At 39.7% G+C, this 20,323-nt stretch overlaps 1 protein-coding gene across 1 annotated transcript in view; it reads right to left on the bottom strand.

Moving 5' to 3' along the window:
• Positions 1–326: 326 nt before the first annotated feature.
• The window catches only part of LOC137283651 (RYamide receptor-like), a 64,755-nt gene continuing 44,758 nt past the window's right edge, over positions 327–20,323 (bottom strand). Inside the window, exon 2 of the mRNA XM_067815259.1 lies at positions 327–929. Coding sequence (XP_067671360.1) covers positions 450–929 — 480 coding nt within the window. The 3' untranslated portion in view covers positions 327–449. The remainder of the gene's footprint in view (positions 930–20,323) is intronic.

A 20,323-nucleotide genomic window follows, 5' to 3' on the forward strand; every position in this document is an offset into this window, starting at 1 on the left:
GGTGTGCTCCAACGCTCCGATGTGTCTGACGGCAATCCAGGGTGGTATACTGTCAGGCATGATTCACATATGCCTGCAACTTTGCTTATTGGGTTGAAATACCTTCTTAACTTAAACAGTTAATATAATCCACAATTTGGAAATATGTCTGGTTCAAAATCAGCAGGGAAGAATGTGTTGAATAAGAGTTATACTTAATGTGTCACGCCAAGAAGAACCTGCATCTGAAATGTCAGATTTAGACATCAAATTCCAAACCGAAGAAGGATCTATTCATGTTGTCAGAGCATGAAGATGACAACAAAACAGTGTTAATGGAATCAGAATAAAATACTTCCAGAATTTATTTCAACAATATCGCATGTAACATTTTTGTAAAGCATATAGAAACTCAACATTGTAATAGCGTAAATAGAATTGTATTGTTATAGAATTGCACTGCAGCCCCCTCACGTGTCACTATGGATGCTTGTGTTCACTTCGTTTTGACAATTGCAATCACGTGCCAGATACATCTGAACTGGCAAACCACAATGCCCATTCTTGATAGTTAACCTAACATCATGCTGCTTCCTGTTCACATGGACCTCCATCAAATAGCACATACTTTCCCTTTCTGGTTCCCGATCCTTTTCCTTCCGCTCCTTTCGTACAATAAACTCATCAGACTCGCTGTTACTTGGTCGACGACGGGAGCACCTGTTGAAGGCCATCAGTAAACCAGTTCGAAATTTTGGGCTCATCCAGATGTAAATTATTGGGTTATAACAACTGTTACTCATTGCAAGCCAGTGGCACAGCAACCAAATGATTGGCATATATGGGTGATCGTATATGAGAAGGTCATGGTCACCGAGAATGGTTATCACATGTATTGGGAGCCAGCAGAGGGCGTAGAACACCACGACTGTAATCATCATCCTTATCATCTGAAACATAGAAGAAGTTTTGTTCAGAAGAAAATACCGTGTTGAAGTACATGCTGCTATAATAAGACAAAGCTGTAATTGAAAGCTATGCGAAGATTTATACTTGAATTTTATACTTCTGCTATGTTCTCTGAGTACTTTGCAACATCCGTTGAAGCAAACAAAGCTTCCCATCTAAATTCCTCTTTGATGTTAGTCTTTACTCTCTTGAGTAAAATGATGAACTCTCAGTGTTTGCTAAATATCCAACTTAATTATCAGTGTCACAAATCAAAATTCGACCTTATGAATGTTCATTTGGCACGTATCACTATCAATGAAAAATACAACCCTTCTTAAGCTGTATACATTTATTAGATTGTAAATTCACTGCATAAGCAGTTGCCTTAAACAATGACATTGTCCAACAAGAGAAAACTAGAACCTATGGGTACATATAATGGCATGGAGAAACGTGACATATGTCAAAAGAGATCGAATCACTGTATCAAAGCTTTCAGAGTTCAAAATATACACACAGCCATAGCCACAAAGCAACCTAAACAACACTGGAATGAATACACAAGTTCATTGGATGTCCATAAACACAGTCCACAATTCACAATGGTAGTGGTTGTAATCCTGCATGTAATGCATATCGGTTCTGTATATTGCCATCTTCCAGAATCGTGTAGTACTGCCTGATGATCACGAAACCAAAAGTAGGAGCAATTTCCCCTAAATCTGAAATAATAAATACCTAGTCGCTAGTCACGTGATGACAACCATAACATGTCGTGTCAACACATTTAACACAACTAAATTCTTAATATAAGACCAAAATATATAGATACCCAAAGTTTCTGCAAGAAACAATGTAAAAAGAACATATTTTCTAATCTTCAACATAAAGTGACAAATCTACTTATTTAACTTTGTTGAAACCATAAATGTTCTCACAAAGGCTCCTCCTTGACAGTTCAACTGTACTGAATTCAACTTAACGAGACTTTATATAGCAAATTTTAGAACCAAATGCATGTTTTGCATGTGTATAACTCGGTGTGTTTGGGAGCTATGTTCCCAAACTAAGGAAGTGTGTTTGGGAGATTTGTTCCCAGCTTAAGGCTCACACCCACACCAGATAATCTTGAGAAAAGAGCAAGAAACGTGACAATCAGTACTCTTATCCTTCTGGTTTCTGAACAGAATATTATGTTGCCTGAAAACAGTTTATACATTTGTAGATCAAAATGAGTCATATTTTAACAAGCACTGTAATTGTCATTCAGAATCGTGAATGAAATTCCTACCTACAAAATGATGTGTATATCTAGCATGTTCATATTTAAATACTTTACTCATCACATTAATGTTCGAGAATCTTAGACCATAGTTTCCTAACACAAGAAGTATGAAAAGTATTAATTTCCATTTCTCCAGAAACCAGATAAACGCAGTCGCCAACTCTAATTCTGATTCTAGACAACTCATTAACTCATTAACTCACTAACTCAGTAACTCACGCGCATCAACAACAAACAACAACCCATGCATTTGCTCACCCGAAGAAGATAACCTATAAAAATATGGTTTACAAAACTGATCAAATATATTATATTTTTCACCAACCATCTTAAAGCTTCTTTCAATGATGCCAGCCTAACATGCACAAGACATACTTTTATGCTATTTCAGTGTGCCTGTAATACAGATTGTTTTACATTACCTTCTTCAGTTTATCATTGGTCAAGTGATTTACATTTATACAGCATGTGTCTTTTGAAGCACATACCGAATTACCATACGTATTACACATTATACTCAGCTGTCTGCGTCTAATGATATGTAGTCCCGAACAGGATAACCGTCGATATCTAATTGCACTTATCTGCCTCTTTGCAGGAGTGTCTACCAGCTATCATAGACACGGTTGACTTTCTTTTACTGAAATGAATTACCGTCTTTGGTATAACTGAGGCGTATGTGGGATAAGTAGCTCCTCTCCTTGTGTAATGTTAGTCTTATCATATCTATCAGATGTCAGAAGTATTCTTTCACATGAAACTTTAATCATACCTGTCATTGTCGAGAAAGTAATGGAAACAGGAAATATCAAAGTCAGTTTCAGTGCAAGAAAGGACAATGAGGTATCAATCATGACATTTGTATTTGGAGTTAAATCGAGTAATGACTTCTTGCAAGTCTCATATTGGAATAATATAATATAAATTTGGTTTTGAATTACTCGTATATCGTGATCTAAAGTTGAGGTTTGTAATTCGTATCCACGTTTTTGAATATTATAGTTCATACTTACATGTGGTCTGTCAGGATTTGTTTTATAAATATATGTATAAGTGTCAATCGAATTCGTAAGATTGGTGAATTCATCAAGACAACTGCACCAGTTTTCACTCGACGTTTGTAACCTTCAGACGCACACGTGTTTACGACATCGAGACAATCGACGAATTTTGTACAGGCATTTAACCTGAAGCGTTTTAACCATTTTACTAATATAATCTATATCTAGGACCGCATTGAATAGTTATCACAATGGATCGTCGTGTCTATCAGATGGTTTCACAAGGTGATTGAAGTCGAACAATACAGTCGCACGAATGAATGGACTGATGATCCAGAAAAACCTTAAATCATCCCAAAGCTGTTCATGTGACTACATAAAAGGTAGACATTATTTTCATCCACGACACCAGCAGAACGCCATCGCCGGCTTCCACACTCTTACGCACTCAATCACTAATAAAGGAAGAAAAAGACAGATCTGTATTTAATCCTTTATGTCATATTCACTACTTTAAATATGTACACAATTATGAACCTTAGCTGTAATAACAATTGGGTTTTGACTTTGAGCTTGTGAGCTCCTAACAACAACAGTTTGATCAGAATAAGAATGAGCAGAATAAGCATATGGCGTTGTTACTTTCCAAGATATCTATTTATGACAGAGTGAGCGTTTTGATTGGGTCTTTGCATATGTATTTATTTGTTCGACTGAATTTTATTTGGTTAGTTAGAAAAGTGATCAATAGCAACAAACAAAAGTTGGAGAATTTTTTAAAGATCGGAAATACAGGCACATTGGGTGATTCAGACATTTCCTGAAAATGGTTAAACAATAGTTGTTCAGTTCAAGGTATTAACAGGCTGTAGACGAAAATCTGACTGAAGGGAACGTATAACGACCATAATAGATATTACAGACGAAATTCTACCACAAGGCGTAAAGAGAAAAGTGTCCCTGAGTCCAGTACGCTCCCTTCAACATTTGGCGTATTCGATTACATGGCCACCTCTAGCAGATAACATTGCTTTGACATGCAATGATACGTTCCCAGCAGGAACCCTCTTCTTATCAAAGTACAACGAAAATAGCTATTTCTCATGCCAAAACTAAACAGACTCCTTCGGGTGCAGGTTTGGAACCAATTACTCTTCTCAGACAAATAAGTTTTCAGATGATTATCCGTAGGAGAATGACAATAAGGCGTTTCTAACATGTAAGATACAGCAACTGTTCTCAATCAACTGTGTAACACCCTAGATTAACATGTGGAGGACGATTTTGCCAAACAGACCAGGAATTCTGCGAAAATCACGAGTACCTTGATTGGCAAATGTTGTGTTTAGTATATCCAGGTAAAATTTCACATTCCAGAAAGATAACGCCCCTGCTCATAATTCAGCGTTCTGCTCGCATATTCGTGGCTGCAGAAAGTGTGAATCTGTATGATTGGACTTGAAATGCACCTGCCATGAATATTATTGATTCTCTGTGGAATACTATTGGCAAAACACGTAGCTAGGTTCCGTGGTTTCAGTAAAAGGGTTCCACTCCTTTGCAAAAGGCACCATTACACAAAAGGATACTCAGAAACAGTATGCCAGGATGGAATAATGTGCGAACTTAATGAATTATTATCTCAAACTATGGTCCTTCATTCTTCAGCTGTTCTTCATTCATTGACAACAAGAAATATAATTTCAGTTATGAAATGTCCATGATATAAGCATATTATTATTATTATATATTTTATACATTCCGTGCCGCAAGCACATTACATTTACTGAAGCAGCGACTGAGTACAAGCACCAGGATGCCATGAGTCGTCAGCTATGCATTAGTTGCGTCTAAAATAACATGAAATAGTCCATACATTTAATGTTAATATCGTCCCTTTGTATTATGCAACAGACATCGTGCCTTTGGATGTTGTCACTACTACCAGTGACCCAGACCAATTACCACGTCTAGTCACTTCGACCTGGCTTGTATCAACTGCATTTTATTGTATTAAGTGAATGCACTTAATAGAACATGCGACAAGCCTATGTCACTTTACCAGCCTCTTCAGGTGAATTATAAACCATCAATGTCATCTTATATATGTGTTTTGTGGAATTGTAGTGAAAAGGACATTGTTTGATGCTTTGACTGTTCAACAGTGATTCCTTTCCTACTCTGATGCCCTGTCATTCTATACTACCCAATGTATAAAGGACATATGTGATGATCTGACAAGATTGATTAAACTCAGTTATCGCCTTCAAGAAAAAACGTTTTAACATTTCAGGGAAAATATGGATCAATGTAACTGCAACAGACCTTAAAAACACAAAATATATACCATAGCTGACCAACAATGATTCACAAGCTATGGAGTTTGCTCTCTTGTTGATACATGGGTGAGTTAAAATTTAACGTCACCTCGGTAATACTTCAGTCACATAGTGACGAGAAAGGTTTTGCATACACAGTAAATATAGTTTTTTTTCAATAAGCCAGTCATCGACGGACAGCAAAATAACTAGATTATCACAGATGCTGTTTAAAACTAGCATGTAAATCTAAAATTATTTTTTAAGAAAACAAAACAGCATAAAATCAGACAGTAGGTCGCCAACTGATCTTGTCGATGAAACAAGCATGAAGAATGTAAACTCGTAATCAATACACGAATAACTGTATCAAAGTTTAACATTCAAATGGTCTGTATTTTCCTGAAACATCAATCCAAGGTTACAAGATAATAATTCATCCATTATCGAAATAATGATCACTCCCAGAGCACAGTCTCTCTTCATAAACGCGCACATTTTTGGGGATCGCTTTGACAGAGGAGTTTCACCTAGTCCTACATTTTGCTACAAAATCCAAGAATCAATGATACAGTGTGAAGTAAAAACAACATAAAGCATGATTCAATTATTCAAAAAACACATTACACAGTGTTAATCGACCTTTGGATTTTATTATTTCTAAATAAAGTAGATAATAGATAACAATAACTGTTCGTAATTAATAGACAATCGTTACTCCAACTGTTTTTATTCCTGATCTGGTACCCCGACATCCCCGGTCTTTTTCAATACACCGAATGTTTGTCTGGAATTTATCAACCGTATCTTCTTCAACGTTGTTACTGGTAGGGATAATTAAACGAATGAGCTAAAAAAAGACGTTGTCATTTTATCAAAATGTCATTGATGCATTGTTGCCTATATAAACGTACGGTTTCGATTTTTGGAAAAACTTGCACACCACATTTGATTGAAAAATATTTAAAACATGTCTGTAGAGCTCATTGTAAAATCGGAAAGTGGGAAAGAATTCCTTTCACGAATATATTTAAAGAGCGAATGGTAATATACTTAACAAAATGAGAAACGTTATACCCACATTATTGCTGATGCTTATGACCTGGTGGGATGGATAGATGATTCTTTGGGTTTCTTTTTGTGCCATGTACATGAATATTGTTGAACAAGGAGACACAACGCGGTTGTCAGCATTAAAAAAATCAAGTATGCGTAATGACCGAGACATGTGTAGGCTTAATATTGGGCAATACGATCCGTAGCAGCAACTGTGTGAACCATGGACTTTAATGAACAGACCATACACAATCTGTGTACGTATGTGCAACCATACCCATGACCTGTCCTGACACAAATTTCAACGTTTGTAAACGTTTACAATGTTTGTCAACGTTTACAATGTTTGTCAACGTTACAGAGTGTCTGCAGAAAAGACAATTATAGCCATGATTGGAACAGAATTGTCTTCACATTGCACCTTAACAGCATGAGGGAGGAATATGGTTGTGTTCTCCGATTTGGAGGAAATTTTAATGGTTTGGAGTACATGCTGCGCCAACTGTCGATCTCAGATGACTCTTGTCCAGGGGCTCTGACATCCAGTATCGGAACATTGTTTTTACCCCAATCCTTCTGCCATCCATTCAGGTACATGGTAATTAAACACAACATCGCTACTCCCCATACTGACGTTCTCCCGTATCCCAGGCCCGAACTCAACATAACCACTTGAGATGAGGCACAAAGACGAATGCGGAAACATATCAACCAACCTAAGACCGTTTAAAAATTTGCACGCAGTCGTTGATCAATGGCAACGACATTCGGTAAGAGTGTTCTCCTGTCAATAACAAGAGTTATTTTGCCCAATTTTGTCACTATCATTACTGCCATTTGTTCCAACATTTGGATTAGCGTGAATTAGTGGGCGTTTGGTTGGGAGTGGGGTCTGGGGTCATATAACATCATGCATTATTTGTCCAGTAATTTGATGCTGTAATCTACTTTTACCGTCTGTATAGTTACCTGAGTGATAACAATATGATAGATGTTCACATTAGTGCTTGCACTATTTCCATTCTGGGATTCAATTTAACGAAGCAAATCCTTAATTTGATTCAGTACATAATGATAAAAGATAATTGGCATTATACTTAATGAAATTGCTAATCCATCTGCAGACTTCTGTAACAATAGATATATGAGGATAGAATAAGTAATAGAAAGTACATTTTATGGGTGGGCTTTGAGTTATATATGGACTTGAATTTGTACCAAATACCAAGGTTATGGACATGTCATTAAGCAACGTAATCTGTACAGCTAAAACGTGGTATCTCAACTATCAACCTTTTCATACATTACAAACAGTAAAAGGGCGATGTTAAAATACCACACTAAATATGTAGTGGTAATGAATATGAACTAGTGAACGAATGTCCTCTTCCATAATTTGATCAGATTATATTTTTTCACCGGAACAGTTAAGACTCGGTGTCCTTTCGTTAATATCTATTGAATACTGACATTTTATTTGCAAAATCTGTAAACTAAATTCTTTCAAAAATTAATCAAATGTTCAGCTGATTTTATACCTGAAGTAAGCCTGCCGCATGCCCCATGTCACATTTTATATTACTTAAACACATGGAAGCTTTAACCTTGAAGCTAGCTATACGTTGTTTGTATGTTGTCAACTCTCAAGTCGCTAAATCGATTCGACAGGCGAATTGGGCTATCAGCATCTCTTTCACATTATTTTCCTTCCTGTTTGACAAGTTAATTATGTCAGATATTTGTGATCAAATGTGTCCTAAATATTGGAACGTCTATAAGTCCCTGCATTTAGTTCCAGAATTCTAAATTAACAATATGACTACAGTGCAAAATACCCGTACCCTCCACTTTCAATGTTGTGAAAACAAGGGTGTTTCAACAAATTACATGTTTTGCAAAGTTAAAGACATTTGCACTGTAAATAGAGTATTGATGTATGGTTATAGACACAGTTAATGATTGTTTGGTTTTACTCCGGCTTTAGAGATCATGTATGCATATAGATTCGCCATAGATACTGCTCTCTTGAACTGTAGCGACGACAGCTTTCGAGGAAGTGTCTACAAGTGTCAGTGATCCCAGATACCATCGAGGTGAGCGTGCAATCGATTACTGGAAGGTGAAGGGAGGAATGAATAGCAATAAGTGCAGGTCTATTTTGAATTAAGTACGTGTGCAATAGTACACCGCTGCCTTACGATGGTTATCGACTGTTGATCCTTTGTTTTCACTCTGAATCGTACACTTGCCCAGGCGCAGTGGCAGGAGGCATGGACACTAATATGCTTTCGCTGCCATGTGTGGATCCAAAATTACATTAATCGCTTACACGACTGGCTAAGTGCGTACTCTATGACATAGATCGTGTTTCTGTGGTGGGATATACTGAGCAGATATACAGGGGATATACAGGGAACAGCCTGGTTATATCATTTACAGTCAAAGAAGATAAAAATGACAAACTGTGGTACGTACAGAATACCACAACGATGTCCCATGTAATACCATATTTATATCTAACGTGTGGTATGGTATCTAACGAGCTAAAGCGAGTTACATGTATATACCAATACCATTCACGAGTTTCATCAATATGGTATTGTACGTGGCATAGTTTGAAGAATTTTATATATATTTTTCACCATTTCAACATTTGCAAAATAATATCGAGCGAAGTACTTCTTTCATAAGAATTTAACGAGTGTGATGACCCTCAACTTTTCACGAGTCAAGTGAGGTCTAATACTAATGTGACAGAGGTATTAGCATTGTGACATCGTATGTACATCACGCGATGTTATTACAAAATGTGGACCCATGAAGGTCCCGGGGTAGAATAGGCCTTCAACAACCCATGCTTGCCATAAAAGGCGACTCAGCTTGTCGTAAGAGGCGACTAACGGGGTGGTCAGGCTCGCTGACTTGGTTGACACATGTCATCGGTTACCTATTGCGCAGATCGATGTTCATGTTGTTGATCACTGGATTGTCTGGTCCGGACTCGATTATTTACAGACCGCCGCCATATAGCTGGAATATTGCTGAGTGCGGCGTAAAACTAAACTCACTCACTCACTATTACATAATGTGTGTAAAATTATTAAACAAAGGGAACTTTAGCAGGTGAGTAATTACGCAACATGGAGGGGGAGATGGTTCATATCTACTTATAAGATTTCATTATCATTCTGCTTCAAATATAACAACCAAAACTGAATCTTTCAACGTGATTTTGTTCATACGCCATTGCCTTCCATAAAATCATGCGCCAGTGGATACTGGCTTGCAAATTTTGCTACACATTGGTGTCATCCAGGATTCGCACAAATGCTACCTGACAGTTATTCACCACTATCCCTTTCAACTTGCAGAGCATGTAGTTCTCATTATACAAGACTACTAAATTATATATATCAGTAAAACGACAATCATCTCAAAGTATGTGTCGACCCACTTTGAAACAGGTCATCCTCTAAATACACGAAACAAATTCAGTAGCAGAGTTATTTCTAACGTCAAATCTCCCTTTACCTTCTTCACCTTTACTAACGCTTAGTTTCGGAATACACATAATTTTGGTTGTAACAAATATAGCCATCAAAATTGTTAAAGCCCCAAGCTGGGGGAATCTGGATTTGCTTCATTTAAAGCTTTAGCAATGAAGGGAGGGCTAGGTTTGGGGGGAAATACTATGGTTCAAGATTGTGAAACAGACTATCTCAGTATTTACAGTTCGCCTTAATGGCAGAGTAGATCATGCTCGATAGTTTTCCAGACACAGTGTCTCAGAAATGTAACACGTGCAGTCATCCGCCAATGAAGATACCTCAATACCTTTAGTATCACGGATATAACTGAATAACCCTAAGGCATTTATTAAGCCCCTTATTGACTGTTTACCCACGAGCATAAGTCATTACTGCACTTATACATTGGCAATGTTCGCGAATTCTCCGCTATGCAAGTGTATATACCCCAGTAGCATATTACGGAAGCCAGATATCCGATGGCAGTTTGTTAATAGGTCTTGGGCAATGAATATCCCACAGCAATATGACCTTGTATTGTCCAGCTTCTGCCGTGCAGTGTGCCAAGGATCATTCCACTATTAAACGGACAGGACTCGCGATGGATATAAAGTAATTAGGTGACACCGAAATAGCCCGCCTGCCGCTCAGTCTTCCTTCAGTATACAGACAACTGTAGGAAATACACTGGAGGAAACAAATAGGGAACAGCACTTCGTGGCAGTGTTCCTCTTTCCATTCTCAGGTTTCCTCTTATAGCACTACTCAAAGCTGGTGTTGAAAACTGGAAAACATTAAAGGAACACTTGAATTTTCTTGTTTCTTTATTTGTTTCTCTCAGTATATAATTCCGCTCGATCGATACTACAAGGCCTCCCAGTTTTCGAAATGTGTCATGGCAGATAAGTTGCTGCATTTGAAAATTTGAAAGTTTCTGTGAGTTTTGTATTCCTCTGGTCAGATTCGGTAATTCCAACTGATGCCACACGGTTTTCACCAGTCGGGTATCTTACATTTTATAGGACTCTATAAAGTCAACTATGAACGCGGTGGTAAACAACATTCACATGCATTCGAGAACAATGTATGGCAATTTGTCTGGATCTATGAAATTGTTCTGAAATAAACAATTATTAATTACGCATTACTAATACAGATACGAGTTTAAGTACGTTGCGTATTCATCACAGCAACTAATTGCGATGGTTGATCCTACGTAAAAACATTTCTTAGCCATACATTAGGACTATCAGTTTTGGTTTGGGCCTAATTGACAAGACTGTTCTTCGTATCTGCTGACTTCCAAAGATTTATAACACTCTGGAGAGGTTTATAGTTGGGTCCAGGAAACGTGCCACTAATTCCCAGTTTCTTTGGGCAATCATAATCGGTGAAACAACCACGGGAAAACATTCTGACTGTTCAATTTGAGGCAAGTGGAGCAAAGAATATGTAGATTCTGAAAAGCCCAAGGTTAAAAACCTGGAAAATGAATGTCGGTTTTGTCAAAATATGTGATGTTTCAATAGCATACATCAATATAACGCAGTGTGCATGTTTGACTTCTGAATCTAACAAATATGAAAGTGCTAAGTATGTTAAACGGGTACAATTTGTACTAAACTGTGCACGTCTTTGTAAACGTAACCAGTCGTAATGCAATAATTTCACATCGTTTGCAGCATTTACCTAACCCAAGTCTACAGTAACAGTGTTCTGGTATTTCATGAAGTACGATACAGTAATACAACAGGAAGTTGGTCTAAGCCAGTGAATGCCCTCTAGTCACATATGACACCAGTGAATCCTTCTTTGCATGTTGAAGGGCCGTATAGAAAGATGTTTAGCTTGAAATTTGTCAAGCTTGAGAAAACGTGTCACTACATTAAGATGATACATTAATCTCTGCGTGTGTTTTAAGTGGACCCCTTAATTGAGACCATTATCCGCGTTATCCTCTTCCTCCAGGGATATAACCACAGGAAGCACCTGTCTTGTCAGGTTCACGCACATGCGCAGCAGATAATTGTGGCCGGAAACGCAACTTCTCTAATATACATCCGGGGGACTAATGTCGCCACGCCAAAAGCCACGAGGCATCTTGTCACTAACCCTGGAAGCCATAAAGAAATAGTTCAGGACAGATTGTTAAAAATAATGTCAGAATTATGTATTAACGAGTTTACCATGTAAACAATGAGTGAAATATAAGTCAGGGTCATATCGATCAATTGCTTGGAAGTCGGAATGTATATTCGGATTGCCAAAATCATATAACTTTTTAAACTTGATTGACTGGATTCATTTGTACCGCAGACATGGACATTACCGACTCAAAGAAATACTAAATCGTTCATATATATGACACATGTGGATTGTCTTTTCATTCAGGATATTTCAGCCTCATGGGTGACTAAAAGAAACTAGTATGATAGTGACTCTCAGAACAGACCCCACACTGCGGGACCATGACCAGCGAGACCTTTACAGCATGGTACATTGTTTTGTTGGATATGCGAGATAACGTATTAGGTAATGTGACAACACACACTGTCTGTAAACATGTCCGGACTACTTCATCATGTCAATTAAATTGTCTGTTCCCAGACGTAGCGTTGATGCATGATAGCTCGGTGGAGCATGGACATTACTATCAGCATCTGATCTCACCTCTTCTCTTCCGCAGCTACTTAGGCAACGTATTTGGAAAGACTCTTTCGGTGCGTGATTAGGGAGATTTGATCTAGACAATTCCGACAAGACAGATGCAATTAGTTCTCGAGTCTCCAGGGTTCTTGGATCCAGTGTAAGAATGTCCTTTACATTACCCTCAAGTCCTTCAATGCTTGGGGTCAGTAGTCACTAGTCTTGTCGACCATCAGCTAGATCTTAGGACGTACATGAAGGATATTATTACAGATATGTGGAGAATAGTATCAAGGCTTCATTGTGACTAAGGGGCTGAAATGGTTAAAGGATGATACTGTGCTTCTAATATACCCCCTCCCTAATACAATATAGTGCTATCACTATCACTAAACAATTCATTACAATTATTCATCCTTTTGTCCTTTTTATTACTGTAACCGGTGAACTATGTTGATCGTGACAGTGGCAGTTGGCACGTACCCTCTACAAGGTTCTTTTGCTTTTACGAAACTGAATGTATAAATATAGATTATTTATAGTGCTTTTGTTTATGAAGATTCGAATGGAATCAGTACGAGGAACAGCTGACTTCTTGATGTATTCAGTGCAATTTGCTGGTAATCTGTCAGGATTATTTTTGGCCGCACAGTTTTGTGGTTGCTATCCTTCACTATCAACAATGCAGATGAGAATAATTAGTATCATGTGCGTTTACAAAAAAGTATTTCTCGTTGTATCGGTCAAAAAGTAGGTTTGGTGTCTGCCAAAAATGCTTTATGGTTTACCAGTGTTATGTTTCGAGTGACGTTGGTGCAAGGAACATCTTCAAAAGTAGTCAATGGTAAGTCACGTAAAGACATGAAGTTGTAGTTTGTGTGAGCTCCTGACAGTCATGACAGATGAAAACATGGCGGAGACGTGTGGCATATGATGAGGACTCGTTCCCCGGGTGAAGTAAGATGTTCTCCACAGTGACATTTGCATGATGCTTATCAGACACTTCTTTGGCAAGTTTGGAAAGAAATGTGAATCCAATGGCGCAACATCAGTTCACTGAGTTCAATGTACAATGCACTGCCAACTTGGTTGGAACATACCGTGACGGATATATCAACCCGCCATTTGTATTTCCTACTTGAATACACTTTTCTTTACGGTTAGGCATGTTACTTTTCCGGGTATTTTTATGACTCGTGTATCGTGAGGTTTAACTCAATGGAACACTTAGAATAAAGAAAAATGTTCTAATCCCCAAACGGGTCACGATAAGCGCACACAGTAGGACTGTCCTGGTAGAACATCACGTTTCCAAGACGTTTCGTCGTGATCTCGCCTCAGCAGCATAACATAATATTGGCTTTAAGTGATCTGTCCATTTCGGGAGCTTGTCCTTTGCATCTTCTTCAGCGAACATCTCATTGATTTTAAAACATATTATTATGATAGTAGTGTAGCAATGCATTACTGGTTGAGATGTACTGTCAGATGTTAACTATTTAACCGTATTTCATAGGTTTATATTTATCACATATTCTGTGTACCCTGCTTTTATTAAAGATTTCATCGAATCAATATTGTTTGGAATATCTCGAACCACTCAGCTAGACAGCAAAATTAACAGAGAGACGTCTGCTATTGTTGATCTACGTGACCCCACTGTAATGATAAGAGACTTGTATACAGTCTGCATGTGCAGTTAGGCCAGGCGAGCCGGACCGGTCCCCTACCCGGATGTGCCTGCCTCGCACGTGCTGCTCGCGAACCGTGTCACATGTATACACGTCGCATTCAGATCTTCAATAAAACTTGTAGTGAACAGTCATCTGCCGTTGGTCTTCATGTCACACTGTTACATGGTGTCAGGAGTGGGATCGTCAGAGAATGGACAAACTACGACCACCCTCACCTTTGCTTTTGACTGGTAATCTTGCTGAGAACTGGCGTAAGTTCAAGCAACGGTTTGAGCTGTTTTTGACTGCTTCTGACAAGGACGGGAAAGGTGACAAGGTAAAGTCGTCTATTTTTTTGTCTACAATTGGAGAAGATGCACTTGAACTTTATAACACATTTCATTTTGAGAGTGAAACGGATGCCATGAGACTTAAGTCAATTTTGGATAAATTTGAAGCTTACTGCATTCCCAAACGTAACATTACCTTCGAGAGGCACAGATTCTTTACATGTAGCCAGAGGGAAGGGGAGAAAATAGACCAGTATGTTACAGAGTTAAAGAGCAGAGCAAAAACATGCGAGTTTGGAGATTTGTATGACTCACTCATACGAGATAGGATAATTTGTGGCATTGCAAGTGATGCATTAAGGGAAAGACTCTTGCGTGAAGATGATTTGACTTTAGACAAGACTATTACTATGTGCAGAGCTGCTGAAGCTAGTAAAGTTCAAGTTAAGGAACTTCATCCACTAGACCCTCAGCCAGTACATTCAGTTGAACAACAATCAAAATCTGGTCGTCGAAAATCTAACAGGAAAAAGTCACAGAGTTCTGGTTCACGTTCGATTGAGCAGTCTGATACGTGTGGCTATTGTGGATTTACACACGCTCCTAGAAAATGTCCTGCATCTGGAAAATCATGTGATAAATGTGGGAAACAGAATCACTTTGCTAGAGTTTGTAGGTCCAAAAATCAGTCATCGAAAAGTAAAGTTCACTTTGTTGAGAAAACCCAAGATGAACTCTTTGTGGATTCAGTTGATGCAGATGTCGTTTCTGGCAAAGATTGGATAGTCTCTTTACAAGTCAATAACACGTTCTTGCCACTTAAACTTGACACAGGTGCTCAAGCTAATATCCTTTCTGAGAAAGATTTCAACAGACTATTAGACAAGCCCAAACTGCGCCTCTCAAAGACTAAACTCACTGGTTACTCTCATGTTGATATTCCTGTAATGGGTCAGTTTACAGCTAAAGTTTGTCACAAGAACATACAACTTGATCTCATATTTGTTGTAACTCCAGAAGATGTTCAGTCTATTCTAGGGCTGAAAGCATGTGACCAGTTGAATTTGGTTCGCCGTGTTCTCTCTGTTGATGCTGAGTTACCTTTGAATGGAGGTGTAGTATTTCAGAAATATGCAGACGTGTTCAAGGGTCTAGGTAATCTGCCAGGTGTTCATCACATCAAGCTCGACAATGATGTTCCACCTGTCGTAAACGCATGTCGTCGAGTGCCCTTTGCTTTACATGACAGACTGAAGGAGGAACTCAATCGCATGGAGAAGCTTGACGTCATAACCAAGGTGAATGAACCAACGGATTGGGTGAGTCCTCTTGTAATTGTTGAAAAGCCAAACAAACAATTGAGAGTCTGCATTGACCCTAAGGACTTGAATAAGGCCATTAAACGTGAACATTTTAAGCTTCCCACACGAGATGAAATCACTGCAAAGTTCTCGAATGCACGTTATTTCAGTAAACTGGATGCGTCAGCTGGATTTTGGCAACTGAGGTTGGATGAGGAGAGTTCGAAGGTCTGTACGTTTATAACACCTTTTGGAAGATATAGATTCTTACGGCTCCCCTTTGGCATATCTTCTGCTCCAGAAGTGTATCATAAGACAATCCACACTTTGTTTGATTCAGTGGAAGGTGTAGATACCTCCATGGATGATATTATTGTGTCAGGTTCGACACCTGAAGATCATGATAACCATCTTTCTCAGGTCCTTGATATCGCACGTCGGAATAACTTGAAGTTCAACCCAGACAAATGTGTATTTGGAGTCACCGAGTTAACATTTCTTGGCGATGTGATTAGCAGCGATGGTGTGAAGCCAGATGCCCGGAAGGTTGAAGCAATACAGTCTATGCAGAGACCTACCTGTAAGAAAGATATCCAAAGGTTTTTGGGTATGATAAATTACTTAGGTAAATTCATCCCTCGCTTGTCAGAGAAGACGCAACCACTTAGACAATTGTTGGATAAAGATGTTGATTTTCTGTGGCTACCTCAGCAGGAACAATCATGGTTGTCTCTGAAGCAAGCTGTGTCACAGGAGCCAGTCCTGAAGTTCTTTGATCCTGGGAGGAAAATCAAGATTTCGTCTGACGCTTCCCAGAATGGGTTGGGTGCTGTCCTGCTGCAGAAGTATGATTCTGATTGGTTGCCTGTAGCGTATGCTTCCAGAGCTCTTACCTGTGCTGAAACAAGGTACGCTCAAATCGAAAAGGAAATGTTGTCAATAACTTTTGCATGTGAACATTTCCATCAGTACTTAGATGGGCAGTCCATACTTGTAGAAACGGATCACAAACCACTTGTTTCAATTTTCAACAAATCTCTGAATGACTGCCCTCTCAGAATACAGAGATTCATGTTAAGAATGCAACAGTATGATGTTCAAGTCTCACATACCTCGGGAAAGTTCATGTTTACAGCTGATACATTGTCCCGCTCATGTCCTTCATCAAAGCCCGGATCTGTTTCGTCATCTGAAGAATGTGTTCAAGCCTACGTTGACATGATCGTCTCGTCTCTCCCTGTGTCCACGACACGCTATGCTGAGATACGTCAGGAGACAAGCCGGGATCCAGTGCTAGTCGCTTTGATGGAAATTGTTCAGTCAGGTTGGCCAGAGCATAGAAGTTCATGTCCCGTGAATCTTCGTGAGTATTGGAACTACAGGCATGATTTGACTGTTGTAGATGGTGTAATCTTCAAGGGTGTTAGGGTTGTAATACCTACCTCGCTCAGAAACTGCATGCTAAACAAAATTCATGCTGGTCATCTTGGTATGGAGAAATGTAAACGTAGATCCAGAGAAACTCTTTTTTGGCCACGACTCAATCATGATATTGACAATATTGTGTCTAACTGTTCTATGTGTCAAACATACAGGAACAGACAGCAGCCTGAACCTCTGCAACCTCATCCGACGGTTTCTCGCCCTTGGCAGAAAGTTGCCGCAGATCTCTTTTACTGTGGTGGGAAAGATTATCTGGTGATTGTAGATTATCTCTCCAACTATCCGGAGGTATGCTCCTTGACAGATACGTCGTCTCGTCGTGTCATCGCCTCCATGAAAACGGCGTTTGCTCGCCATGGTATCCCCGACGAGGTATTTACAGACAATGGTCCCCAGTTTCGTAGTCACGAATTTAGACAGTTTACACGTGACTGGCAATTCAAGCATAACACGTCTAGTCCAAACTACCCACAGTCAAATGGTTTGGCAGAAAAAGCTGTTCAGATTGTGAAAAACATTTTGCGTAAGGAAAGTCGGGATCCTTATATGGGGTTACTTGCTTACAGGAGCTCTCCTCTTGATAATGGGCGATCCCCAGCCGAGATTCTTATGGGCAGACGTATTCGCTCTAATCTCCCTATTCAGGAGAAACTTTTGCAAGTTCCCAGATCTCGTAAAGTTGTTAAATATAAGGAGAATCAGAAAGTAAAACAGAAGCGCTATTACGACAGGTCTGCTAAGAGTTTGAGTAGGCTTCAGTGTGGTGACAAAGTTGCAGTGCGTGATCATCAGCGGCGTGATTGGTCACAACGAGGTACGGTCATTCAGGACGTTGGCCCAAGGTCTTACTTTGTTCAGACAGATCGTGGTAGTCTACTTCGGAGGAATCGTCGTGATATTCTGTTGTCGTCACGCACGTTTGTGCCAGTGAAGAGTGCTGGAACCGCCGATGTTACATCTTCGTCGTCTACGACGTCCCCAGTGTCTGGGATGTCTCCGTCGCCGACTGTGACTAGATTTGGCCGTGTGTCCAAGCCACCCATGAGATTGGGAGTGGATTGTTAACTGTTGTATGTTTAACCATGTTCGATGTTTCAGATGGTTCCCTGCCGTCTGGAGAAGTTTCGTGCTAGAGAGGGGAGATGTAATGATAAGAGACTTGTATACAGTCTGCATGTGCAGTTAGGCCAGGCGAGCCGGACCGGTCCCCTACCCGGATGTGCCTGCCTCGCACGTGCTGCTCGCGAACCGTGTCACATGTATACACGTCGCATTCAGATCTTCAATAAAACTTGTAGTGAACAGTCATCTGCCGTTGGTCTTCATGTCACACTGTTACACCCACAACGTATCCACAGTCACACATCTCTCTACAAAATCATCACCTCCTTCAAAATAACTTAAATCAGCAAGAGATGTGGCGAAGTTTGAGCCTTGAAACTGACCGTATTGAAAAACTGTCGCCATTACTATAGACTCCATTTTACTCTCCCTTGAAGGTGACTGTGAGATTTGCCAGGTCTTATGTAGCGAGTCACCAGCAATCATCCTTAATCACATGAGATATCAACACCCCGGTCGCGGTGTATAATTTTCCAGGATCTCCCATTCCTTCCAAACCTCCGCTACCCATCTCTTTGGAGTGAGTGAGTTAGTTTAGGCTATATGGTGGCGGTCTGTAAATAATCGGGTCTGGACCAGACACTCCAGTGACCAACACCATGAGCATCGATCTGCGCAATTGGGAACATGTTGACATGTGTCAACCAAGTCAGCAAGTCTTACCACCCCATCCCGTTAGACGCCTCATACGAGAGGATGTCAATAAGTGTTGAGCCTTGCATAGAAAAACTCAAAATATTGCTATGAACCACATTTATTTTTCAACATAGTCCTCTTGTGAGTCAAGACACTTGTTCCATATTCTCTGCCAGGCGCTGATGCCATCTCTGTAGAAGGCGCTATTTCGGTCCTCAAACCAAGCCTCAGTAGCAGCAATAAGCTCATTATCATCCTGAAATCTACGACCACGCAAGTGTTTCTTGAGATTTCGTACCCGCATTCCTGGACTGGAGCATTGTCTTGATGTAGAAGAATACCACGTCTGATCTTGAACCGTCGCTTCTCCTTGATTGACTGTCGCACTTGCCTCAACAAGTTAGCATAATATTCCCCATTCATTGTTCTTCCTTTTGGTAAGTAATCTATGTGGATGACGCCTTTGCTATCCCAGAAGACTGTAGTCATTACCTTCTGCACTGATCTGGAGGCTTTAAACTTTTTGGTCCTGGGAGAAGTGACATGTTTCCATTCCATGGATTCTTGTTTGCTCTCAGGATCATAGTGGTAGATCCAGGTTTCATCACAGGTTACTAGCCTGAAGTGAAAATCTTCTGGATTCTTGTTGTATCTGATTAGCATGGAGTTGCTTATGGTGACCCTTGTTTGCTTCATTTTATCTGTAAGCATTCTTGGTACCCATCTTGCGCACACCTTAGACATGACCAGATGTTCGTGAAGAATTGTCTTGATGGATCCGTGTGAAATGCCTGTGGTCTCCTCTAACTCGTGGAGTGTGATTCGACGATTTTCAAGCACAAGTCTATGCACTCTGTCAATGTTTTCCTGACTAGTGCTTGTTGTTGGGCGACCTGGACGGGGGTCATCTTCAAGACTCTCTCAACCATGCTTAAATTCATTGACCCATCGTAGCATGGTAGCAGATGAAGGGGAAGACTTCCCATAAACTGCTGAAAGCCTTTCTTCAATGTTCTTCGCCGAGTTTCCTTCAAGAACTAAAAACTTAATTACTGCTCTATACTCAATTTTATTCATTTTCACTGCCGTGAGGGG

The sequence above is a fragment of the Haliotis asinina genome, chromosome 5, assembly GCF_037392515.1.
Source record: "Haliotis asinina isolate JCU_RB_2024 chromosome 5, JCU_Hal_asi_v2, whole genome shotgun sequence".
In the NCBI taxonomy this organism is placed as follows: Eukaryota; Metazoa; Mollusca; class Gastropoda; order Lepetellida; family Haliotidae; genus Haliotis; species Haliotis asinina.